Source organism: Cibotium barometz, chromosome 12 (assembly GCF_041138505.1).
Source record: "Cibotium barometz isolate CiBa-2024 chromosome 12, ASM4113850v1, whole genome shotgun sequence".
NCBI lineage: Eukaryota > Viridiplantae > Streptophyta > Polypodiopsida > Cyatheales > Cibotiaceae > Cibotium > Cibotium barometz.
The window spans coordinates 31,044,231-31,071,560 of NC_141057.1; the positions used below are offsets into that span (position 1 = coordinate 31,044,231).

The following is a 27,330-nucleotide window of genomic DNA, read 5'->3' on the forward strand; positions in this document are numbered from 1 at the left end:
ATGGATGGCCTTGGTACCATCCATCCAACATCAACACAATGGTCCCTAGTGATCGGGTTAGGGTGGGTGACTACATTTCATGGTAAACTATTTTTTCACACATCACAGTTATGTATCACAAGGAAGTTATAGTTGCTTCGTTTTCCTGTGATATACCTAGGAGTTCGTTTACAATGATGAAAAAATATCAACCTAATGGTTGGTCTTACACATTTCATTTTCTGTGTATCACAAGGGTATTACATATACTTTATCAAAAAATCATGCAATTCCTTTGGCTTACCCAGGATTTCCTTGGTTTAAGTGTGAAAAGGATGACCTAATAGTCATAGGCAAATAAATTTGAAGGGCTTAGACCTAATAACCATAGGCATCTCACACATATGGGCGGATGGTTATTTTCGCATCTAAGCGTGAACAGGGAACCAAAACCCTAATGATTACTTTATAAAGAGTGTGGTGTGGCTTCATTGTAAAAGCATCTTTTCTTTCATAACCGTTAGGTATGCAATATAACTTTCTACTACTCATATGCTTATTAGGCAAGTAGTCACCATATCGCTGCACTCGCACACTGCTTTGCAAGACTCTGCTGTGATACATTATCATCGCCCTTTGATAGACATGCGTTAGAGTCTTTGCAATATATAAATACTCTGCTATAACTATAGCAATCTCAATGAGGTAGACAAAACATCTAGCATTGTCAGAGTAAATATTTGATGATGTGATGCCTTCTAATCTCAATGAGGTAGACGAAACATCTAATAGTTTAATGTAGAGATGCGTATTCTAAACATTAATCTATTTGATAGACGTTTTAGAGTAGTCAGTGTAAACGCTGTCTTCATTAATCTCCATAATGGACGATTTTGATATGTTAATCAATAGTCTGTGTAGCTGTCTATTTAATAATAGAATGCCATTCTCTTCTGATTAATCAATTGTCGATCGTTTGATTAATAGCATAGAGTTACTCTTTTCTGACTAATTAACAGCCGACATAACCTTGTTTCTAAGCATTAATCCCTTCTCACAGTGATGCGTTCGCTAAAAGTGACATGAGTGAAAGGTTTTTAAAGTATGAATTTACATTTTTCATACTTTAAAGTTATGCTTAAGGCATTAAAAGTTTGAAAAAATGTTTATACCTTTGGGTTAAATGATGTGCATTAACTATTTCTCATGATGATGTGTATAGGGAGATTGACATATTACTGAAATCTATGATTCCTGAGCACTAGTATGAAGTTTTTCTCATGCTCTAAATTTATACCAAATGTGTATATTTTAACATGGTTTTCTAGATGGTATATTTATCATGTTCACACATTGTGAGACATCTTGTAACCATATCCTTTTTATGAAAGAAGGGTTTGAAACAAAAGGCCTTCCTTGATAAGACTGATTCTTTAACTGCACTATTGCTGACATCTAATGGCTTTTATACAAATAGTTAATGCTTTTCTTTGGTTTTTATGATAAACCATAAAATATTTCTTCAAATGAGTGGTATAAAAGTACCTGAGCTACTGGGCTATTTAACTTTGCAAAAGTTACATGTATTGCAAAACCTAAACACTTATAAAATAAAAATCTTTTCTGATTAGTCAAATACACATGGTTGATATTTTTAACTTGATTTTCCTGTCAAGTCTATCTTTAGTTATAGATTTTAGTGATCTTATGATGTTGTGAGAATCCAATAAACTGTAATAGGATCTTTCACCAAGATCTTCGGAACAATATATTTAATCTTCATTAATCTCCACCATAATGGACGATTTTGATATGCTAATCAATAGTCTGTGTAGTTGTCTGTTTAATAATAGAATGCCATTCTCTTCAGATTAATCAATTGTCGATCGTTTGATTAATCGCATAGAGTTACTCTTTTCTGACTAATTAACAGCCGACATAACCTTGTTTCTAAGCATTAATCCCTTCTCACAGTGATGCGTTCGCTCAAAGCGACATGAGTGAAAGGTTTTTAAAGTATGAATTTACATTTTTCATACTTTAAAGTTATACTTAAGGCATTAAAAGTTTGAAAAATTGTTTATACCTTTGGGTTAAATGATGTGCATTAACTATTTCTCATGATGATGTGTATAGGGAGATTGATAGATTACTGAAATCTATGATTCCTGAGCACTAGTATGAAGTTTATCTTCTCATGCTCTAAATTTATACCAAATGTGTATATTTTAACATGGTTTTCTAGACGGTATATTTATCATGTTCACACATTGTGAGACATCTTGTAATCATATCCTTCTTATGAAAGAAGGGTTTGAAACAGAAGGCCTTCCTTGATAAGACTGATTCTTTAACTGCACTATTGCTAACATCTAATGGCTTTTATACAAATAGTTAATGCTTTTCTTTGGTTTTTATGATAAACCAAAAAATATTTCTTCAAATGAGTGGTATAAAAGTACATGAGCTACTGGGCTATTTAACTCTGCAAAAGTTACATGTATTCCAAAACCTAAACACTTATAAAATAAAAATCTTTTCTGATTACTCAAATACACATGGTTGATATTTTTAACTTGATTTTCCTGTCAAGTCTATCTTTAGTCATAGATTTCAGTGATCTTATGATGTTGTGAGAATCCAATAAACTGCAATAGGATCTTTCACCAAGATCTTTGGAACAATATATTCCCTGGGAAATGTAGTAATGATTTCTTCCTATAAATAGCATAGGCAGTTTAACAAATCATCGCAAAAGAACTTTTACAAGTGTCTCAACGGTGTGCCCTGATCATCATGGCTACATTAAGCTCCCAAAAGGTGGGTGGTATTAAGAATGCTTTGACATGCATAACACCTGGGCCTTTTTTTTAAAGCCTACGTTCCCATAACATGTTTAGATGGTTCTAATTATTTATTGGTTATGGATGGTGCAGGTGAGAAAAGCCCTTTTGTATGCTGAGTACTTGCCTAATTTCGTGGAACTTTTATTAAATGGTTATTTGTACATTGTTTATTGTAATGGCATGTAACCTTGTACATTCAGTTCTTTTATTAAAAGGTGTATCTCTCACTATGTTGGAATTCACTAGATATATTCCATATATATCAGCTCTTGATGATGTAAAACATGTAACAATGTTTGATGTAGTCTTTGATTCAACAAAACACTGATTTTAACACACACGCGCTCGCGTGCACGCACGCACACACACACACACACACACAACCACACATATATGTATATATGTGTATATATATATGTATATATATGTACACACACACACACACACACACACACAAAACCATGAATCATGTTTTTGTGGCACCCCTTGACGAGGGTTTTGTAGTGACTTCGAGCCCATAAACAATTAGATTGTAATAGATAGGACGACCGAGGGTGATTGGCAAGGCAAGGTGCACAAGTGCATATTGGGGGGGAAATTGCAAATTTTTTTTGTTGCAATTGCAGAGAAGATTGGGATGTAATAGACATGCCCCAGGGTGATTGTAAGGCAAGGTGCACAAATGTATATGGGAGGGACAATTGCATTTTTTTCTTGCAATTGCAGAGAATATTATTTACGCAAAGAGTTTGGTAAGATCATACATTCTTTTTAATTGCCCCTTCGAGACAAAGAAGCTAGTTACACACCTGCATTTCTAAGAGCCTTGTCACACACCCTGCATTTCTTTGAGCTTGTTCACCCAACCCCTCAAGTACCATGTGTGAATCATAGTCTCATACTTGTTCTTTAGTACCAACTATACTAAATTAATGATGCCAGTGATGATAGTACATAATGTCATGACAAAATCAATGGATGATAGTACACAGTGTTCTAATTAATGATGTTGGTAATGATAGAACACAATATCTTCTCCAAGCCAAAACATTAGGAGGGTCTAGCATAATCATTAGAGTTGGATTCAATCCCATCCAGCATTACAATATGCATCATAACAAACCCAATGGTAGTGCCCAAGAGCTCTTAAGTTGATAAGATTATCTTCATCTTGAACTTTGAGAGAGTCTAATTGTAGCATTTCTTTTGAGCCAAATGATGGTGGTTGAACTCTTGAGGTTGCATTAGCAACAAGTGTCATTTCTCCATGTTGAGAAACATGGGTATCCATGTGCATGTGCAAGACTAAGGTGATTAGTACTAATCCTAAATTGATTTAGTGATTATGCTAATCTAAGGTGGGTGAGGCCTGATTAACTACTAAACTAATTAAGCAGAAGACTCAAGCACAATTAGTTATAAGATTAAGACTTGTACTCATGTAGAGGCTTGAGAGCTTGCTCCATACTTCCATTACTTGAAATGACCACCTTTTATATGAGGTGGTACTTTGTTTTCCTTGGGCTCACTTTATGGGATAATTCCATCTTGCTTATGTGGATGCTTGCTAGGCTTGTACTTCATTTGGGCTACTTATACTCACTCTCTACCAACTCATGTGCTCAATGGCACCACATTTCTCAATACCCCCCCCCTTGGTGCCATATTCTTAGGCTACTGCAAGGTGGTCAGATGCAAGGTTTACAAACACTTCACCCCCCCTTAATGTAGGTGGTAAGGAGATTGACACTTGGACTTGGACATGGAACATCTCCCCCCTGGGTGCTTAATTATTAGCTACTCTCAGGTGGTTAGGAGTGTTTACTTTTGCATCACTTCCCCTAGGTGCTTTTAAGGATTTACTGCATTTATGGACATCTAATGTAATGAAGGAAGAAAACATTTATCTAACCTTCTTTCACTTGGGCCACTCTTTCCTTGTATGCAGTAGCCAAATTCATAGCCCTTTCAAATCCAAAGAATCTAGAAGCTTTCTTTGGACTAGTACTTTTCAAAGAGCTCTTTCGAGGGGTGAGAGGAGAAGAAGAAGTGACTTAGAGTCCACTTTTTGGAAATCTAAGACAAAGATAAGGTATAAGATTCTAGCCTTCATATAAGTGTTCATCATAAAAGATTCAACAAAATAAGTTTCCTTCACTAAGTCAAACAAAATAAGTTTCCTTCACTAATTCAAATTACCGTAAACGAGGTCCATAGGTTGGACTCCTTCATCAACATGCTCCTCAACCCAGCATATTGTTGAGGCTTTACAGGTCCATAGACAAGAATAGCTAGAAGGTTTAGCCTAAGACCTGAAGAGCCAAGACAATCACTATAATCCACTAGGAAATATAGACTTGGAAGCTAGCAGTTATGTAAGATAGCATGAACATAAAAGTGAGCAAGAGCAGCTGTTTAGCAAGGAAGAAGAAAACAATATTTGACGACTAAAATGACGAAAATAACTTTTTGTTTCGTTATATCATTCTTTTATTCAACTCTTAGCACACATGCATAGTAAACGAGAAATAAAAGAAACTTTGCATATCAAATTTTTTTAAATAAATCGATTTGGATATGAGGTGTAAACATATAAATCGATTTGGATATGAGGTGTAAACTAAACATATAAATAAAAACAAAAAAGATTTTACAAATGTTCAACATAAAACAATTAAAATGTAATAATGTATTGATAATTTCTAAGCTTAATGTTACAAATATAAGGCTTAAACATCAAAAAATTTCAATAAGTTTATAAACACAACTTTAAAAGTAATATGCACACTGCACACTTTAATGTCAACTTTACAAATTCTTTTAAAAACAAAACCAATATTCAAATGTTCGTAACATGTAAAGAAATTTCAAATTAAAATTAATATAATAAAACACGTTAACAACAACCAACTATAAATATTGGCTTAACAAATAAAACATTAAATTATTTGAACTTTATATATTTAAAAAGAAAATCAAAACAACATTAGTTTTTAAAAGGCGTTTAAAAAGACCATTATTAATGTATTAAAAGATGTTCAAAAACACCTTTCTTAAAAAATCATTACTAAAACACCATAAATCCTAACAATATATTAGCTCACTTTAAAAATCAACCTTAAATTATTAGTTTAAGATGAAATGACAAAACATAATAAAATATCTAAACTTTATAAATTATCAAGACTTAAGCTTTATACTTATTTAACAAAAAAGCAAAACAACATTATTCCATGAAGTTTTTTTAAATAATTAAAGTCGATCTTAAAAAACATCAACCTTAAAATGTTAGTCCAAAATAAAATGGCAATAAAAATCAAAAAATTCAAACTTTATATATTTTCAGTCTTTATAAATTATAAAAGATTTAAACTTTAAATATTATAAAGAAAACCCCAAAACAACATTATATCATGAATGTTTTTTAATTAGGGCCGGTGTTTAAAAACACCATTCTTTAAAAAAACCATCATGCTAAATGAAGCTATGTGCTGATCATAATCTACATGCATCCCAAAGATACGTGCAGGAAACAAAACGTCACCATCCAAGCTGCCATACACTTAACACACATAAAAACCTGCCCCAAAAACCACAATCAATAATTAGAAGCAAAATCAATAATTGATGCAAGACATGGGGAAAACAAAGCCCCAGATTACTCACCAAGCCAGGGGAGGAGCAAATCGACAAAACAACACTGAACTAGGAGCATAAAGAAATCAGATTGGGGAGTTGCAGTGAACCAAAGCCAATTGGACGAAAGAGGAATCAAACTAAGGAGCTAGACTGAACCAGCAGGCATGGAAGCCAACGAGACGAAAACACCCACCGCATGTAATAAACCAAAATCAAAGGGGGACTGAATAGAATCAACATGCGTCGAAGCCAACCGGACAAGGAGACCAACACAAAAATCGGCCTAGGAGCGAAATGAGGGCGAAGTGAACCACCCCACCCAAAGCCCAACACACACATGAACACGAAGACTTGAACCAGTTGCAAACTCGACCCCAAGAAATAAGACCAGGAGAAAACCGAAAGCCAAGCAAACCCATCGCAACAACAAATGCAACGAATGCAGCGGTCAGATCTAGCCCCAACCAAGACAATAGAAACAGGAAACACAAGAGACGTAGCAGCAAAAACAGGCAGCAGACTTGACCCCATCGAAGACAAGCATCAAAACAGAAGCGAGAATCCAGGAGGCACAGCATGCATAGCAAAGCAAGACACGCGCACACTAATTGCCGACAAGGACACAAGCACACAAGCGACCCAGACCACAGCAACACTAATCGCCACGAGGACACACACACACACACTAATTGCCAACAAGGACACAAGCACACAAGTGACCTAAACCACAACAATATCGTGAGAGCAGTGAATTGATGACCTAGACCACACCAACGAGAATCGGTGAACCATACAGGGAGCACAAAGCGATCCCGACCACAGCAAGACCATGAACATCTGCGAACTAGACCAAAGAGCTGAAGCGAGCATCGCCTCACCAACACGAATCAGAGAGCGCAGGCCACAAGAGAGCAATCTCTTGAACAACAGCCGTGGTCGCATGGCGACCAAATGCAAAAGGCTTTCGAACATCACATGATGATGCCTATAAAGGGTGGAACCCTAAACCTAACACGTGCACCCCTCTATTTTGCACCATCATGGCCAATCTCGAGGCGCCCACCCAAAAATCATCATGCCTTTAAAGCCCACTCACACTTGGACCAACAGAAAAAAGGTAATTTTTTTAAAATTGGAGACACTAATTTCTTTAGTGAAAAGCCTAAATGAACGCTTAGTCCTTGCCTTTGGCTATAAAGGGTGGAACCCTAAACCTAACACTTCCGCCCCTCCGTTTCACACCATCATGGCCAATCTCGGGACTCCCACCAAAAATCATCACGCCTTTAAAGCCCACTCATACTTGGACCAACCGAAAAAAGTATTTTTAAAAAAAATTAGAGGCACTAATTTCCTTAGTGAAAAGCCTAAATGAACTAGTCCTTGCCTTTTGGAGGCCAAAAAGGAGTTTTTTGTCCTACAATCAAAAGACTTAAAACTAGGCGTTTAATAAATTCAATTGGTATAAAAGGGCATTTAAGCTTCTCTCTAGGAATCAAAATTTTGTCTGTGCATCTATCTATACACACTCGACCATGGGCATCATCACCATCGTGACCATACAAGGAGGTGCTTGTTGAGAAGTTCTCTGCATGTACATACAATCAAGTCAAAAAAGGAGCAGACCATGGTGCTCGTGCTGGCGCTTGGCGATCTACACATTCCGCACAGGGCACCAGATCTGCCCACCAAGTTCAAGTCGATGCTGGTTCCTGGAAAAATCCAGCACATAGTCAGCCCCGGAAACCTGTGCATCAAGGTAACCCACTAACGAATTCTCTCTTTGTGCGGGCAAATTTAGCCCTATGAAGAATTTTCTAAGATAGAAAGCAGCTTAGCGAGCACTACACTTAGAAAGCTTTGCCTTCCCCTTGTGCCTGCTTTTCAGGGTCAAATTAGTCTTATCATTGTTTTCATATGTTTTTCTAGGTTCAAAGATTCTAGCATATGGTAGATCAATTTTTGCTTCATATTCCTTGCTTGCCTTTTTGTAACAGGAAGTTCATGATTACTTGAAGAGCCTATGTGCTGATGTCCATGTTGCAAAAGGAGAGTATGACGAAGACTCTCGGTACCCGGAGACCAAAGTTCTGACTATTGGCTCTTTTAAGCTGGGCATCTGTCATGGTCATCAGGTATGCCCTCACATCGCTATGCTGCATTTGCAATCTTTAAGGTCTTTACAAAATACAGCTGCAGCATGCACTTGCTGCAATTGAGTAGTATAGTGGTGCCTGATGCCAGTCAGAGGTTGCCGGGCTTTAGGGGGTTGGTGGGGATGACACTGACAGTACTGCTCAGGGACTAGCCCTTGCAGCCCTGTTTTCAAGGATTGTGGGTAGATGGGGGTGAGAATTCGACAGCACTGTCCTAAGGCTGTCCAATACCACCTGAGAGCATTTTTTTAAAAATGTTGGTTTTTTGAAGGGCGGGATCCAAGAGTGACACGACTCTCAAAACCTCTCTATGTTTGGACCATCCCTGGTAGGGTCACGTCAAACCTGGCAAACTACAGCAGAGCGCAGCCGTCCAGACTCCAGTACCAGAAGGTCCAAACAAGAGAGGTAGTGCACACCCTACAAAATTGCAGGCTTGTGATAACGACGTACCTCAACCTCCCACAAAACCTCTCTACCTTTGGCCTTTCCCTGGTACTAGATTGTGTGTCTGGCAGCTGCCATAGATTGTGGGGAATCCAGGTGTGATGTAACCCCATACTAGCCCTCGATTTTGGATGTGGCAAACCTCTCGTGTTAGAATATTCTACTGGACAGCCTGGCTGCCAGGTATGACGTGTGTTGGGTATTCGGAGTTTCTTGTGTGTGAACACCATCTATGAGTGTTAGTGTGTGTGAACACCTCTTAGAGGTGAAAGTATGTAAGTGTGTGTGAACAAGACTTGAACTCAGCACTGGCTCTGCCTGCTTCCAAGTGCTGCTATTGGTGCGTGTGACGTCGCCTGCAACTGCCATGTGTGCGCTTGCATGTTTGTGCTATTTCTAGTCACGTCGGTGCCGACTTGCCTGCTGCTGACAGTTGCTGCTTGCTGCCACACCTGCAGAAATTCCATGCTTCCGCTTTTGCCACCGTCTTCGCCTGCTGCGAATGCTTTTGAAGGCTCTAATGCTGTGCTACTGCTGTCGTGTCACATGACAAGTTTGATGCAGCTACTGACTGTGTCCAACTCTTGAAATCGGCACCCCCTGTTCTGCCTCAAGAGCTTCTGCCCAGCTCTACCAATAGTCAGCACCTATATCTGCAGAGTTCCGTGTCAATAAAATTTGGGGATTTTCAAATATATGGTAAAAATCGTCTCTGCACCAACATTAAAGCTTCTACAACATCAGAGAAAAACTGGGGCTTTTACAAAAATCGATCTCTACATCAGAAATTGAAGCTTGTAAGCTTGAAATTTAGGGGTTTTACTAAAATTGGCCTCTTGAGCCAAAATTGAAGGTTTTGCACCTTTTGCGTTTTGGGTTTTTTTTCCCCCCAAAATTGGCCATCTGAATAAAAATTGAGCAAAATTGAAGAGCCTAGAATGTTCAATTTTTGGGGCTTCCCCAAAAATTGGCATTTTCTCGCAAATTTGATGCGTCTTGCATCAATAATCATCACCCTCATGGGTACCAGAGGTGGTAGAATCGGCTTGCATTATCTCGGAAGCATCGAGGTTCGGCATCAACATTGCTCAGCTCCACCAGAGCAACCCTAGCCTTGCTAGTACTTCCCCACATGCAGTTCCATCGACGTTGACTTCCTCTGTGGGCTCCATGTATTGAAGGATTTTCTCCCACTAAGACGAAATATTTTTTTCATGATTATTTATGTGTGAGAGTCAAGGGTTCTCTGCTCGGGATGTCTCTTGAAATCTGAATTAAATAAACCCTGTGTGTGTTTTTTCTCTTATATGTTTGTAACACCTTATTTTATAAAAGGCTCCATTCCTATGTTATCCTTGTTTTGAGTTGGGGGGGATAGTTTTGGAAGCTGAAGAATCTTGTGTGTGGTCAAGCTCCGTTTGCAGGCTTGACTGTGATCTGTTGTATCACGTTAGGTATGGCCACTATGATCTTTTTACATCATGTGGTGCCAGTGAGCCCAAATCACCTTAAGTATGAAGGCTATTCCTCATAACACCACCCTAACTCCGAAGGGGGGATTGTTGGGTATCCGGAGTTTCTTGTGTGTGAACACTCCCTATGAGTGTTAGTGTGTGTGAACACCCTCTTAGAGATGAAAGTATTTAAGTGTGTGAACAAGGGCTTATAGCCACTAGAGTGTGTGTGTGTGTGTGAAAGCAGCGACGTCATTAGTTTAGCCAAGTCAGCGCCTCATGAGTAGAGTGTTGAGAAAGATAAGGCTCTAAAGCCTATAAAAACAGTGTACTCTTGAAGCTTTTAACATTATCAATAAAAGTATCTTTGAGTTGTGCAATCATTGTCCCTCTGTTCTCTCAATTTGTTACATTTCTCACTCTCTCTTTACTACACATCACCATGTATCAGTTTGAGCCTCCGTAGATGCTGGTTTGCTAACCCTAAACCTAAGAATGTGAAACTAATAGCTTGCAATTTTGAAGGAAGTGCAAAACCTCTATGTTTGGACCTCTTGATACTAGACAGCCCACTGGGCATAGATTGTTGGAGGTGCCAGGTGCTACTACTTTGTGATTTTGCAGGACATGCCAAATTTTTGTGTTTGGACCTTCCCTGGTATTGGACAGCCCGGTCGCCATAGATTGCAGGGGTTTCTAAGTGCGACATGACCCTACTAGCCTAGAATTTTGCAGGAGTGCAAAACTTTTTCATCTTTGAACGTTCCTTGGTACTGTGGACAGTCCGACTCTGCCATAGATAGGTGTGACATTTCATGTTACCCTGCCAGCCTACTAGCCAGCAAGGAGTGCAAGTTCTTTGGTACTAGACAGCAAGGCTGTGATAGACTGCAGGAGTTGCAGGTGTGATGTGACCCTACTAGCCTGCAGTTTTGCAGGGCTTGCAAAGCCTCTCTATGTGTGGACCTTCTCTGTTACTGGACAGCCTGCATTGTCAAATCCCCATAGGATCTCCTCGTAGAACGCTCCTGGTACAAGACTCGAAACCTGCAAACAAACCAAACAAACGTGAAGGGGGTGCAGGCCTGACTCACCTCCCAACCTTGATAGCCGTGGGCAAGTCCACAAGTCTTGGCTGTCCCCACCGAGCCACGAGCTGAGCTAACTAGATGAACGTACCGACCAATCTCTACCTCGTGACGTCCCATACCGCCACGAAGCTACCCTTGCGGGCCTCGAGACTGCTGCTGACCTCGGTTGCGTAAAGCAGGTGCACGTCTGCACTAGATCCAGGCTCCTGACCATAGAGCTCTCACAAAGACACGCGAGACTCTATACGACTAATGACTAACCTTCGACACCCTTTTATAGGCTCTTGGCCGGTCATCGGGCGTCCACACTTGGGCACCCGCCCATCCATACTTGGGTGCCCGCTCGTTAGTCTATCCCTAACTCAGCTCGCCAATCAGCCTGCCTAACTCCAAGCTTCCCCAAACCTCGAAGCTAGTCTTGTGTGCGTGTAGCACATGGTAGATACACACTGTGCACATGACATACTCCCCTTCCTCTAAGAGCTCACTCCTGAGCTCACTAAAAAGCCAGGGTAGTCTCTCTGAAGAGTAGTCAATGTCTCCCATGTAGCGTCCTCCTCAACACGATCCTTCCACTTGATTTTGTATTCCGTGATAAGCGTATTACGCAATCTTCTTTCACGAAATTCAAGAATCTTTTCAGGTTCGTGTAAAACAAATGTCATGTCCTCGACATCTATGATTTCTTGAGGAGTAACTAACTGGTTAGTTCTACCCAGTACTTCCTTAAGTCTACTTACATGAAATACATGATGAAGTGTCACATGAGAAGGCAAATCCAATTCATATGCGACTGAACCAATCCGTCGTGTAATACAAAATTGTCCACAATATCTAGGGGATAATTTCAGAGATGACTTGTCTTTAAAGTCTTGGAATCTTTCGGAACTTGCAAATACACCATCGTTCCGTTGGAGAACTCTTTGGGTGAAAGATGTCTATTAGAATAAAATCTGTCTCGGTCTTGAGCACTTCTAATAGATTCCTTTGTAACTTGTAACATTTCTTGCATATCTTGCAAAAAATTACGTGCTGCATCATGCTGAAGTCGTGAGAATCCCACTGTAACAGGTGATCTAGATTGAAAACCATACATAAGCATGAAAGGACTAAAACCTGTACTCGTATGCTTAGTATTGTTATATGCAAATTCTAACATAGGAAGATAATTCTCCCATGAACTCTGGCGGTATACATATGCTCGAAGCATATCCTCCAAAATCTGATTCACTCTTTCAGTTTGGCCATCAGATTGAGGATGATCTGAGGAACTCAAATTCAAAGTTGTTTCCAACTTCTCAAAAACAAGTCTCCAAAAGTCACTTGTAAACTTACTATGTCCTGCGGTAACCCGTACAATCTAAACAATTGCTCGATAAACTGCCTTGCTAATTGCGTAGCTGTAATGGTCTTTCGTGTCGGTAAAAATCTAGCCATTTTTGTCAAGCGATCTACTACAACCCAAATAGAATCGTGACCTTGACTTGTTCTTAGTAGTCCGGTAATAAAATTCATGGAAATACTTTCCCATTTATTACATGGGATTTGCAAAGATGCAACAACCCAGCCTGTCTAAAGCGTTCAGCTTTATTTGCTTGACAAACTTGATACTTGAGAACATAATCTTCTACATACTCTTTCATCTTCGGCCAATAAAAAGTGTATTTCACTAACGATAATGTCTTGTGTACCCCAGGGTGTCCAGCAGAAGGGGCATCGTGACACTCCTTAGAATCTTGGACCTAATGTTCGAGATCTGTGGTACACAAATTTTGTCATTAGGGAATAGTAAACCATTCTGAATAATCCACTGACCTCCTGAGCAGCCTGAATGGTAGGCTACTCAGTCATCGAGTCTTGGTCAATCAATGAGCTCCTGTCTTGGATCTTCGGTCAAAATGGACCAAAATAACTATCAGTCTTGCAAAGCTCTCTTAATGATTGAAATAAGTCAGTAGAAATCTCGGTGAACGACAAAGTATTCACCTCTCTAATTCGACTAAGCACATCTGCGACACTATTCATGGACCCTTTTCTATAACGAATCTCAAAATCAAAATCTTGCATTAATTCAGCCCATCGAGCTTTCCTTTCTCTCAAATCATCAGCATCACACACATGATTGATTGATGATCAATCAAGACCACAAACTTAGAGCCATATAAATAATGTCTTCAAATCTTGAGAGCGTGAATCACAGCATAAAGCTCCTTCTCAAGGGTTGGCCAACGAAATTGAGTGTCATCTAGCTTTTTACTTTCAAAAGCAACATGTCTACCATCCTGAAATAGAGCAGTCCCGATTGTATAGTCACTGGCATCAGTTTCAAGAACATAAGGCCGACTAGGATTGGGTAATGCTAAGATAGGTGCTTCCTTGACTTTATCTTTTAAAAGTCTGAAGGCCATATCCGGATCGTTATTCCAAGTGATAGGCTGATTCGACTTACGTCCACGACCTTTCAACAAGTCGGTCATCGGGAGTGTGAGCTGAGAGTACTCCCGCATGGATTTTCGAAGAAAAACAACAAAACTGAGAAAAGAACGAAGTTGTTTCACTGTTTGCGGTATAGGCCAAGCCAGAACCTTTTGAACTCGGTCATAGTCAATGCTCAATCCATCTCTAGTGATCTTGTGTTCCAAGGAAATGATGTCTGTCATGAAAAACTCACATTTACTTAATTTAGCATATAGTCGATTCTGTCTTAAAATAGTTAAGACAATCGTGAGGTGTCTAATGTGATCCTCAAGAGTACGACTATATATCAAAATATCATCCAAGAACACAACCACAATTTTTCCCAAATGTTCACGAAAAAGATCGTTCATCATTTGCTGGAAAGTGGCTGGAGCATTGGTTAACCCAAAAGGTAATACGAGAAACTCGTAATGGCCATATCTAGTCCGAAAGATGGTTCTTTCGACATGCCTTTCATGAATACGTATCTAGTGATAGCCAATACGTAAATCTATCTTCGTGAAATATTTTGCTCTCCCTAACCGGTCAATCCGGTCATCTGATCTAGGGAGAGGATAACGGTTCTTAATTGTCATCTTGTTCAATCTCTTGTAATCTATACACATTCTCCAGGTGTTGTTCTTCTTTCTCCTAAGTAACACAGGTGCACCCCAAGGTGATTTACTTGGACGGATCTGGCCCATCCTCAAATAATCTTCGAGTTGTTTGGCCAACTAATCTTCCTCAGCTTGGCTCATCCTGTAAGGTGGAATACTAACAGGGTGAGCACCAGGGATCAGGTCAATATGATGATCTACTGTCCTTTCGGGTGGTAAGCCCGATGGCAGTTCCTTAGGAAATACATCTTGAAACAAATCAAGTATCTTCTTTAACTCTTTGCTTTCAAACACACTTAATTCATTGACATCCATAGAAGGTATGAGAAATGAAGAAAGTGGAATCAAGACACAATGGAAAGCACTATACAAAGAAGAATCCATTATATTACCAAAATCAACTGTATTTACAAGAGGTCCCTGAGAGGGATGTATACAATCACCTAAGATACTATACGGAGTGTTCCTATGTTCAAAAGAAAAAATATGACTAGACCAATCTATCTAGAGTTAAAGAGTCTTAAACCACTTGATCCCTAATAACAAGTCTACATGCTCTAGATGCATAATATAGCATTCCAAAGTATCTTTGTAGTCCTGAATCCGGATCGGTAGCGTCTCCACCTTTCGATCCCATACTTGCCGACCCACAGGTAGGCGTACCTCATAGGTATGATCGCTGGGTGTTGTGTCAAGACTCAATTTCTGCACAAGTTTGTAATTAACAAAGTTGTGTGAGCTGCGAGGATCTAGAAGAATATGGATTTTATGGCCATTTACTTCTCCATAAACTCGGAGAAGATCATGCAAGCCAAAAACTTTAGAGTTGAATAGATAATCAGAACATGAACTAGGGCGAGAAAGTACAGTAACTGACGTACTTGTCAAAGACAACTGGTTAGCTGCCTTTGGCGTGGGTCCTGCGTTGGTCTTTGCACCCTTTTTCTTCGGGCACTCGTTACGCATGTCCTTTTTCTTCGCAGATGAAACGTCGTCCCTCCTTCTTAAGCTTCAAAGCCTTGAAGAGAAGGTTTTTCTTTGCTTGTGTCAAAGTAGAATTCTTCGAAGGTTGGTCCGAAGACTTTCCTTCTGTCGTGCTAGCCATTGGTGCGGAGAACTTCCTTTTGTGCTTGTTCCCTTGCTCGGTAACAGGTTTAAACTTGGAAGAGACCATTGTATCATCATAGATACAAGCGGAATGAATGGCCTCGTCCAAAGTTTTGCATTTGTTGTTTTTAACTTGTAAACGGTATGAGTCGGGTAAACCGGCTACGAAGAAACCCAAAAGAGTGGTGGAATCCATCTTCGTAGCTTTCATTTGCAAGTCTCTAAATTTCTGGAGATAGACCTAATAAGTGAGGTCATGGTCAAAGTAGCAAACCGGGTAACAACATTTAGTCATCCTCTTTCTAGAGGAATTCTTTCTTGAAGACGTCTTCGAACTGTGCCCAAGTCGTTGATTTAGGGTTGAGTTCTTTCCACCAAAGCAAAGCTTTGCCTGAGAGGAAACCTGCTGCTAATTGGATCTTTTTGCCATCGTCATATGGATGAAACTGAAAATGGACTTGCCACTTATGTAGCCAAGTGTCCACTATCTCTTTGGTACGCTGCTTTTGCTCGCCCCTAAACTGTTCCGGAGTGATATTGGAGCCTAAAGCAGATGCCAAAGTATCCATACCCGAAAGAGTAGATAGGGTAGTGGTCAACAAAGAGATGGAGTTCTGTAAAGCCTGCATCTGCGCGGCGATTTGTGCTTGACGTTCCAAGTAAGAAGCTTTGAGAGCAACTTTAAACTCTTGGAAATCTGATTTTGAAACAAAATCGTCGAAAAGATCGCCATCGGTGGCTTTCGTAGTAGCCAACTGGTCTTCACGTTCGAGAATGGGCTCCAACTCGGATTCTTGGGTAGACATCTTAAAGAGGGCAAGAGGAGAGAAAATATTTATCTTGCACAAGGAGAGTGCTAGAGAGCTTGAGAGTTTGAGAGATATGTGGCAAGAAGCCTGCTTAAGAGAAATGTATAGGCTTTCCCAAAAGCTAAGTTAACTTTTGCTTTTGTGTTTTTTAATAAAAAAAAATAAAAAATAAAAAAACAAAAAAACAAAAAATATAAATGTATATATTATGGATATATATATTTTTTGTTTTCTTAAAAAAAAACACTTATAAAGCAAAGCATGGGTTTTTTTAAAAACCCCCTCTAAGGTGTGGGTTTATTAAAACCCATAAGCGCATGTTAAAAAACCAAAAGCAAAGGTGGAAAAAAAAAACAAAAGCAAAAAAAAAACTCCCGACTTTGCTTTTGGCTAATTTCTGGGCACCTTCATGCCACTTGCCGCCTGTCGCCTGTGTGTGTGTACTTGCCTGCAAATCGGCTGTCGCCTGCGTGCGCAATCGCCCGACTGGAGGCGTGTACCACCTGGCTGCGAGTACCAGCCCGACTGCCTGTGTACCACCCGCCAGCGACTGCAAACGTACCTAGCCGCCAGCGAGTACACGTACCTGCCTACGAGCACTAGCCCGCCCGCCTGCCTGCCTGCCTGTGTATACCAGCCGCCACAGCGACTGCAGTTATCCACCTGCCGTGGCTGCACATGCAAGCTTCCTGGCATATATGGGCTGTGCTACCACCACCCAGGCGTCACTTCTCTCTCTCTCTCTCTCTCTCTCTCTCTCTCTCTCTCTCTCTCTTATGAACAGTCAATTGGCTTTTTCCTTTTTTCTCTCTTCTTATTGTTCATACAGTTGCAAGAAACACGTCTAGCCCTTCTTCTTTGCAAAGCAAATAACCCTTACAAGATCAAATCCTAACATGGGTTCCAACGATGCAAAATAACATGCTGAAATTGAAAAAACAGCAGTATACTTAGAAAAACAGCAATCTTCATGAACTCATACCTTTTCTTAGACCTCATCTTGTCTACCTACCGACTTGCTCGTTCATGAGGCTTGCTGTGATACCACTGCTAAATCGCCATAGGATCTCCTCGTAGAAAGCTCCTGGTACAAGACTCGAAACCTGCAAACAAACCAAACAAATGTGAAGGGGGTGCAGGCCTGACTCACCTCCCAACCTTGATAGCCGTGGGCAAGCCCACAAGTCTTGGTTGTCCCCACCGAGCCACGAGCTGAGCTAACTAGATGAACGTACCGACCAATCCCTATCTCGTGACGTCCCATACCGCCACGAAGCTACCCTTGCGGGCCTCGAGACTGCTGTCGGCCTCGGCTGCGTAAAGCAGGTGCACGTCTACACTATTTTTTTTTTTTGTTGGAAAAACGATCCTTCTATTAGTTAATGAGAAGACGCCATAAGGCTACAAAGCTCACCTCACAAGGAGGGATAATATATACAGTGAACACCGGAGCTCCACCCCCGTGGCTGGTCGCTCTTTGGGGGGGGGCTACCTAGTAGTACAAGCGGGAGGTGAGAGAGCCAAACTGGAGGCCTGTAGTGCCAAGTGACATCCTCGCCCCTCGCGGTGAGGAAAGGGCCAGGCTGCCAAGTGCGGAGGAACGCCTTGCGGCGATCTCTCATGCGATCCGAGTCGCCTTGAAGTTTTCCCCCGTGTCCTCTCAAGGTGTGAATGATGTCCACCCAGAGAGCGTGTATGACCTCCGCCGGTGGAATCGCCTGGCGGTCTATGGCCTCCCTGCATCGGGCTTTCCATATGTGCCAAGCCGTCATGCTGCTGATCATCTCCCATCTGTGCCTGTCCCCCGCCTGGGAGACTGCCGAAGAGAAGTCTGGTGTCGGAACCACCGGCATCGCCCTGTCAGAGACCTGGATGGTCACACTGCCAGGGACGTCCTCGTATCCAAGGGACGGGCCGCTGTCCGTGGCCCAAGCCACCGCACCCCACGTCACCATCATCTCACCTGGCGAGCCTGCAAAAACCATCCTGAGAGCACGTTGCCAGACCTGCTGTGCCTGTGGGCAATCCCATAAGCAGTGCCGCTGCGACTCCTGTGCATGGCCGCACCGAGGGCAGGACGCTGGGTGTCTGCCAAAAGCTAGCCAAGCCCCCACAGCCAGTCCTCTATGCGCTGTAAGCCAGAGAAAAAGCGTCACCTTCTGGGGCCGGAAGCTGTCCCAAAGGCGCTGCCAGAAGTCCCTAAGGAAGGCAGGGGAGAGCCCCTGTCGCTGCCAATGCTCGGCCGTCGCCGGGGTGCCCTCTATCCTGTGCCTTTGGATCTGCCGCCCCAGCCTCGCTGTGTACTGAAAAAAGGGGGTGCCTGGGCTGGTAGGGGCCGAATAGGGATCTCGCCAAAGCCACTCGCCTGGATCCCACTGAAGGCGAATAAGAGGCCTGCTGTCCCAAGCCCATAATCTCCAAGAATAGTCCTCCCCTATCGAGGCCGGTGAGGGGTCTACGTGCCACTGTCTCTTATGAAAGCCGACCACCCGCACCCTCTGAAAGATACAACCCTGGAACTCATCCAAATCTAGTCGGGTCCTCTGAACCTGGCCTCCCTCTCCCACCTCGAAGGTGAGTGGGGCGACTCTCTCTGCTGAGCCGCAGACCGCTACAAGGATCTCATGCCGAGTAAAGACGCCCATCCACTGTGGAGGTGGAGGGTCCTGTACTGGAGTCCATCACTCCCGGGGGATGGCCGCCTCAATGTCCTACCTCATCAACTCTCTGCCCCTCATCCCGCTAAGTCTCCTCTCCTGAACCTCTAGAGGCAGCTGCTGAAAACATATCCAGTCATCTAAGGACTGGGCTGGGCCGGAGCTCAACGGGCCCCACGACACATGAGATCGCGATCCAACCTTATGACCACTGGGAAGTTGGATCAAGGGGTTCCAGATCAATGGCTGCCTCAGGCGCTCCTCATCGGTGCCCGGGGGAGTCTGGAAGAGTGACGGCCTCAGATGCTCCCAAGCCCTCAGAAGGCTAGCTGCAAAACGCTCCTCGAAACCAAGGCCCACTCCTCTGGATCGCTGCTCTGTAAAGATCCACATGATGCTGGGGGTCCAGGGGCCGCTAAGAGAAGGAGTGCGGCTGAGAATCCTGGAAACAAGAAACTCCTTCCACGACTCAGCGCCTGGTAGGAGGCCACGAACCACCAACTTGCCAAGCAAAGCTCGGCTCTGACAAATAGGATCAACTATGCCCAGGCCGCCTCTCTCCCTCGGTTGAGTGATCACAGCCCATGCCACCTTGGCCCTGGCGGGCCGCCCGTCGCCACCGGACCAAAGAAAGTTCCTGATGAGCCTCTGCACCTGGCCAATGCACGCCCGAGAGAAGGCCGAGCAAGAAGTGAATCGTGATGTACCACATGGTAGCAAGCAGAACCTGGTTGGCCACAACCACTCGGCCAGCCAGAGATAAACGAGCGGTACTCCAATACAGAAGCTTCTTCCGAATGCTCAGAAGAAGGGGGGCTATTTGCCGCTCCGGAGATATGTCAATGCCCACATAGCATCCCAAATAGCGCACTGTAGTGCCGGGGGCCAGCCACTGAAACCCATCAACTGGCCTCCAAGTCGGGGGGGGCACAGAACTGACCCACAACCCACACGACTTGTGCCAGTTGATCAAAGCGCCCGAAGCTCTGCAAAACCTGTCCATGGCTGAGGCGAAGCGGCGGAGGTTCTCCTCCCCTCCCTGAAGATAGACAGCAGTGTCATCCGCAAACTCCAAGTCTAGGAGCTCCTCTGAGGTGCGGATGGGGAGCTCGAGGCCCCGCAAACTTGTATCCTGTTCCATCAAGAAAGTGCTCATGGCCTCCGCCACAAAAAGAAAAAGAAAGGGCGCCAAGGGGCACCCCTGTTGCACCGAGCGCGAGAGCTGGAACCTCTCTCCACGCACGCCCTGTATCAGCACCTGGCTATGAGCCGATGTGTAGAGTGCAGAGACCCCACGGATCCACTGAGGGGGGAAGCCCATCCTCTCCATAGTGCCTTCCAAGAAGGCCCAATCCACCCGATCATATGCCTTCTCGAAGTCGAGAAGGAGCACTGCCAGATCCTCCTGCCGAAATCTAGCCAAAGCCGTAGCCTCCTAGAAAGAGAAGATGTTATCTAGGATGCTCCTATCCTGGATGAAGCCTGTCTGCGTGGAGTGGATGATGTCCGGAAGGTGAGGCTGAAGCCGCCTGTTGATCGCCTTAGCTAGGACCTTGTAGGCCGTGCCTAGCAAGGTAATTGGTCTCCACTGTCTAATCTCCAGTCTGTCTCCTCCCTCTTTGGGGATCAAGTGAATCAACCCCTCTGCCATGCTGTCCGGCATGTCTCCCGACTCCATGATCTCCTGGAATGCCAATCTGAAACCCCTATGCAAGAGACCCCAGTACCTCTGGAAGAAAGCCACTGAGAGACCGTCCTCTCCTGGGCATTTGCCCCGAGGAAGTGCCTGAAGAGCCGCCTCCAGTTCCGCATCCAAGAAGGGGGAGAGAAGGGAGTGTTGCAAATGGGCCGGCACAACCGGACTCGTGAAGCTCCAGACTGCCTCCCGAGCCTCTCTCACCCTGTCATCTGCTGGCTCAGCAGAGAGCAGATCCCTGTAAAAATCTGTGGCGATCGCCCGAACCCTGGGGGGGATCCACCACTACCTGGCCATCAGCCTGCCGAAGACGCCTGAGACCCTCTCGTCTGAAGCGAGGCCCTGTCACCTCAAAGAAATCCCGAGTCACTCTGTCTCCAGCTTGTGTCCAAAAAGATGCCCGAGCATGGAATCGGAACTCCGCCCTCCTCTCCTCGATGGATCTGATCTTTGTGCGAGCTGACTCCATCTGCTCTGAGATCCAAGGGCTCGTAGGATCCCTCTCCTGAAGTCTCTGAAGGGAAGTTAGACTCCTCCGCAGGCTCCTCTCCTGCTCTCGAGTCTCTGAAAGCCTCCAGACGGTCCAGGGCAGCCTGTCTGAGCATCCTACTGATCTCCTGCAAACCCCTGTCAAGATCGCTGGCTGCCGATCCTCTCCTGAACTGAAGCTCCCGCCAGACCTGCTCAACTCTGGTCGCAATCTCGGGCTCCTCTATGAGACAATTTGGAATCCGGACGCTCTCGCTCTCCTCTCGTAGGGTCCTCGATCTGGAGAAGCACTGGAAAGTGGTCTGAAAAAGAAGAGCCTGCAAGTATACCCACAGTGCCACCTCTATCGCAAGCCCACTCATCAATGTAAAACCTGTCGATGCGGGAAAGGTTAACTCCTGTGGCCCGTCTATCTGAGCGCGAGAAAGATAAACTCCCTTGCATCTTGCCAAACTCCGGGAGAGTCCACGGATCCTGGCCTCTCACCTGCAGCACTAGCTCCTCCCAGGCAGCGAGCTCCGGCCCATGAATGGTCTCCTGGCTGCCCCCCATCCTGTCCTCTGCATCCTCCAGCATGTTGCAATCCCCCCCTAGGCACCAATGGTCTGCCATGGGGAGGGACTGCCTAATGGTGCTCCAGAACTCAGCTCTCCCGGTCGCCCCATTAGGGGCGTAGAAGTTGAGGAAGCCAATGCGGTCTTCCCCAACCCGAAGGATGATCCACTGCGCTCGACCCTGAACCAGAGTGCCAGAATCCACAACCTCGGATAGAAGTTGCTCGTCGCTGACTGAGATGCATACTCCACCCTGGTTTCTCTGGGAGCCATATGCCGGTGACCAAAAAGTGTGACTCCTGCCTGGCAAGATCTTCCCGCAGGTGCGGGTGCGCCCGGCAGAAAGGTGGTGCTCCTGGATGAAAAGGATATCTATGGGCCCTCCAACGAGAGCCCTCTGGATCTCCTGGCGAAGTCTGCCCCGACCAATGTAGCAGCGAGGTCCACCAAGACCCTGGATGTTCCATGAGAGGATCCTCATGGATGAGCTATGGCAAGTGAAGCAGCCGCCACTGGCTCACCCCTCTCAGCCGGCCTGGATGAGCTGTCCTCCACTCTGTGAGTCTTGGGCGCCGGCTTGGAGGGAGAATAGTCACTGTCTGTCCGGATGCGGAGTCTCTCCAAAAAGAGGGTGACTTGTCTCTGTGTCCAGCCCCACTCCACCTTCGCCCTGTCCAGGGCATAGGCGTGAGACCAATCCTCTGCATATATGTATCTAAAGGGAGGCTGCATCCTCGGGGCGGCGTGGAGGAGAATCAGCAGCACCGCCTCAACTGAGGTGTGGACCGGATCCGCCCGCCAATCTCCTATACCAAACAAGCTCATGCGGGCTGAGTGTAATCGGGTTTGCAATAGGTCCGTGAGCCCCAAGTCACTGAAGTGGTGAGAAAACTCCAGTATCTGATCACGCAAAACTTCCTCTACAGAGTTGCAATCCCATGCTGTGTCTGGGGCAACACTGAGAGGAAAGGAGAAGGCCACCATGCTGCTCACCACTGAAGGAGAACGAGATGAATGGCACACCACGCATACTCGCAAGGGCGCGACTAGTGTCTCAAACGGGCCAGCATCCAGCTGGAGACACCTGAAGAAACCGTAATCCACTGGGAGCCCCATCACTCCCGGGGGTCCCCCAGGGGAGGCTGGAGAGAACTCTGTGGCGGGCGAAGCTAGGATCGCCATCTCCACCGGCCCGGAGTGGCGGTGGAACAGCCGCTGAACTGAACTCTGGCCTACCCAGCTGCGCTGCCCCGAGGCAGTGGGTGGTCTGGAGGAGTATCCTGGAGAGGCCGAGGGAGGGATGGTGGCTCGCGGAGAGGAGGGGGGAGAGCGAGGAGAGGATGGAGAGGCATCTGCCAGAGGAGAGGTGTCAGGGGGGGCCGCCGGGGGAGGCGGGAGGGGGGGGGCTGGGGGGGGTGGAAGGAGTGCTCTCCGAGTGAGGGGAAGAGGGGCCGGGGGTCGTGGAGTGCGGCCCGGGATCCTCAGGAATCTGCTCCATGGAGGGGGCGGGGCCCCCCGCGGGGGGAGGTGGGAGCGGGGTCTCCACATGGGGGGCTCCACCGGCGGCCTCAACAGGCACTGAGACTGAATCCTCGTCCATCGGGGTGGGACCTGTTGGCCGCCTATCCCTGACTGGAGCATAAGTGCGGGTAGGTGCCTGGACGCCAGCTGTCCGCCAGCCTGTGCTGCCTGCTGGCGTCTGCGACGGTCCCTGCGGGTCGGGCGTTTCCGCCGGCGAACCTCCTGCCATCCGCCAGCCTCCTGGGTCTGCGCGGCATCCTCCGCCGGGGGGGCCTGCTCGTCAGATGATGGCGCCTGCTGAGACGAGCCAGGGATGTCCGGTCTCTGAGGTGGATGGCCACCCCTCGGGCCTCCTGAAGGGGGTCCAGAGGCGGCAGAACGTGAAGGATGAACCCCCTTGCGGGGACAGGCGCGTGCGAGGTGGCCCATCTCCTGACAGATGTAGCACTGGCCGGGGAGGCCCGAATACTCCACGCGCTGTATCAGATGTCCTCCAGAAAGACAAGGGAGGAGGATCGTCTTCGGGAGGGACTCCGGTGAGGGAACCACAACACGAATGGCCGGGAGTCTTGCTGCCCGAGCTATCACTGAAGCCGCTGTCTGAGGCGTCTCCACCACCTGCCCGAACGCCTTGCCAATGGATGACAAGAGGGGCAAGTACTCCCTGCGGAGTCCAGGAAAGCAGATAGTGATGGGGAAACCTGTCGCGCCTGCTAGCGGGTTAGAAGTGGGGTCGAAACCGTGAGTCCATCGCGCCAGGAACGCCCGGGATGAGCGGAGGGCAATGGGGCTCCGAGCCAGCACCGTCTGAGCTGCTTGGGGGGACTCGAAATCCACCTGGTAATAGCCACGTCCCAAAAAATCGACGCTGACGATCTTGGCAGGCACGCCAATGAGGCTGCCTTGCAGAAGGTCGCGAAGCTCTCTCCGCATCGGACGGCTACCCACTATCTTGCAGACCAAGGAGGAGGCCTCGAGAGCGGATACTGTGGAAACAAACAACTGATGTTCTGCATCTGTGAACTCCAGACGGAGACTGGAATCGGCAGGGGTAGTCGGAGCGGCTTCCATGGAGTCCTCCATAGGGAAAAGGCCAGAGACCGGGGTCACCAACGGGAGGGACACAGCCCTATGAGGAAACGGCGAGGCGGAAGGAGAGAGGATAGCGGGGGGGGGGGGGGGGGGGGGGGGGGGGGAGCTGAGGCGGGGGAGGAGAAGGGCTTGCACACACACCAGTATAGCATGCGGAGAGAGGGGGAGGGAAGGGCTGGGGGAGAGGGAGGGGCAGGCGACAGGCAGCGAGGGGGTGGGGGGGGCATGCGCAGGCTGAGAGAAGGTGGAGGGGATGGCGCAGTGAGGAGGAGGGAGGGGCTAGAGCAGCTGCACAAGAAGGAGAGGGAGCGAAGGAAAGGTGGGAGCTGGGGGCGCAAGGAGGCGAGGTTCGTAGGCAGGCCACCGTGTTGTTTCTTGCTCCGTGCACGTCTACACTATATCCAGGCTTCTGACCATAGAGCTCTCACAAAGACACGCAAGACTCTATATGACTAATGACTAACCTTGGCCATCACAAAGACACGCAAGACTCTATATGACTAATGACTAACCTTGGCCACCCTTTTATAGGCTCTTGGCTGGTCATCGAGTGTCCACACTTGGGCGCCCGCCCATCCATACTTGGGTGCCCGCCTGTTAGTCTATCCCTAACTCAGCTCGCCAATCAGCCTGCCTAGCTCCAAGCTTCCCCAAACCTCGAAGCTAGTCTTGTGTGCGTGTAGCACACGGTAGATACACACTGTGCACATGACATGCATTTTGGGGGGGTACATGTGTGACGTGATTCTATTTGCGTGCAAATTTGCAGGCAGTGCAAGCAGGCAGGGAGTGCAAATTGTTTAAACACTAATCATTTTCCAGTCTTTTTGTTTCTCAGCATGTTTATTTTTCAGCTCTAATACAGTGCATAATTCTTGTGAAGGTTATCCCTTGGGGAGATCTTGATTCTCTGGCCATGCTTCAGCGCCAGTTGGATGTGGATATACTAATCACAGGACACACTCATCAGTTTAAAGCTTACAAACACGAAGGAGGGGTGATTATCAACCCTGGTTCTGGAACAGGTGCTTTCAGCAGCATCACATATGATGTGAACCCTAGTTTTGTCTTGATGGACATTGATGGATTAAGAGTTGTGGTCTACGTGTACGAGCTCATCGAGGGGGAGGTGAAGGTCGACAAGATAGATTTCAAAAAGGCACAAGCAGCCGGTTGATCTTGTTTTGGCTACTTATGAGATAGGTGGAACTTTGTGATGGCTTGGTGTATTGGTCACATCAAATATGCTCACAGTCAATAATGTGTCCTCTTGAGTCATTTATTTTGTCATTTTTAGCCAACAGTAATGGGGTTAAGGTTTTGAGATAATACAGACGTGTATCATAAGACACTGTTTTTCACTGTCTCTCTCTCTCTCTCTCTCTCTCTCTCTCTCTCCATATATAACCTCGGGCATTATTATTGTGTAGTTAGCGTTCATACTCACATGATGGGGAGAATGCTGTTCCCACTTGGCTGCCCTTCACATCTTAGAAGTTTGATGCAGATGCCCAATGGGGAAGGCTAGGCATCTACCTAGTGTAATGAACCAAGGAGCATGTACAATTACTCTACATTAGTGGGGTTTAAAGGTTTGCTCAGGCTCATCATTGTGCACCCTGTGCATGGGAGGAAAGATGATGATCCAGAAGCAAGAAGGGAAGGTAGGGCAGAAAGTGCAAAGAAGCAGGCTTGTGGTAGCTTTTGAGCTCCCTCCCTCTCTCTCTCTCTCTCTCTCTCTCTCTCTCTCTCTGAGCATGGAGGTTGGTCAGAAAGAGCAAACGGGGGCAATCAGTGATTAAGTGTGAAAGAGCAGGTTTTGTCACCTGCCTGACTACTGGTGAAGTTAGGCTTGTGTTGCATGTCTCTTCTCTTGACTTCTGAGGCTGGCCTGTGAATGGGACACTGCAGTCCCCTAGCTAGCTTGTTTGCACCTTCAGCAAATACACATGCACCTAGTTTTCTAACAAATACACTGCCTTAACTCAGCAACCTTTTGCCTTGCTGTGTCCATGTGCCAGTGGTTTTTATGGGCTCGTTCTTCATAACTAACAAAATCAGTGCAAGGTTTTTTTCTTGCAATTTTTAGAGCTAAATTACTACTTTAATGTCTGTAATGTTGCACTTTTCTGGATTTCAAAAATAAAAGAGAAGGGAAAGTGGAGATGCTGTAGGTCCACTGCCTAACATATCGCTGATATCCATAGCAGTTCTTTCAGCAGTTACAGCTATTTGTTAGTAAGATGGGCCGTGTATCCGGTTTAGCGGCCTTGCGGTACACGGCTCTACCAATTCTCTCCAAGGATTGCACTTAGGCGGACATACCTTTATGTTTGAAGCTGCACATACTCTTGGGCGCTTAGTGATGTCATATGAGGCTTATAGTATTTGTTATGAATGATCTAGTTGATGATTTGAAGCTTTGTGAGTGTCTTAAACGTATAAATATTTGCTTGGTGAAACTAATGGATGTGATGCTGTAAAATAAAAATTTCACTAAAAAAGTACAAAGATTCATTATGAAGACAAAAAGAGAGCCTAGATGGCAATATTAGGTTTTATTCTAATAATATGCATGGTTGAAACAAAATAACCTGAGGAGTTGTATTTTGTTAGCAGAACATAACATACTATGAGTAGGGGGATTGTTACATGTGAAAAAGTTTTGTGTATGTGGTAGATAATGATATGAATTTTTGGGTTTTTAAGTATAAGATAG

The 27,330-nt window shown here is 45.4% G+C and overlaps 1 protein-coding gene across 1 annotated transcript; it reads left to right on the forward strand.

Moving 5' to 3' along the window:
- Window positions 1-7,950: 7,950 nt before the first annotated feature.
- Window positions 7,951-25,972, forward strand: MAG1 (Calcineurin-like metallo-phosphoesterase superfamily protein). The gene is made up of 3 exons (XM_086806320.1): window positions 7,951-8,223; window positions 8,462-8,599; window positions 25,495-25,972. Exons 1-3 carry the CDS (start codon window positions 8,092-8,094, stop codon window positions 25,786-25,788), a joined length of 564 nt encoding a protein of 187 aa, XP_086662446.1. The 5' UTR covers window positions 7,951-8,091; the 3' UTR covers window positions 25,789-25,972.
- The last annotated feature ends 1,358 nt before the right edge of the window (window positions 25,973-27,330 follow it).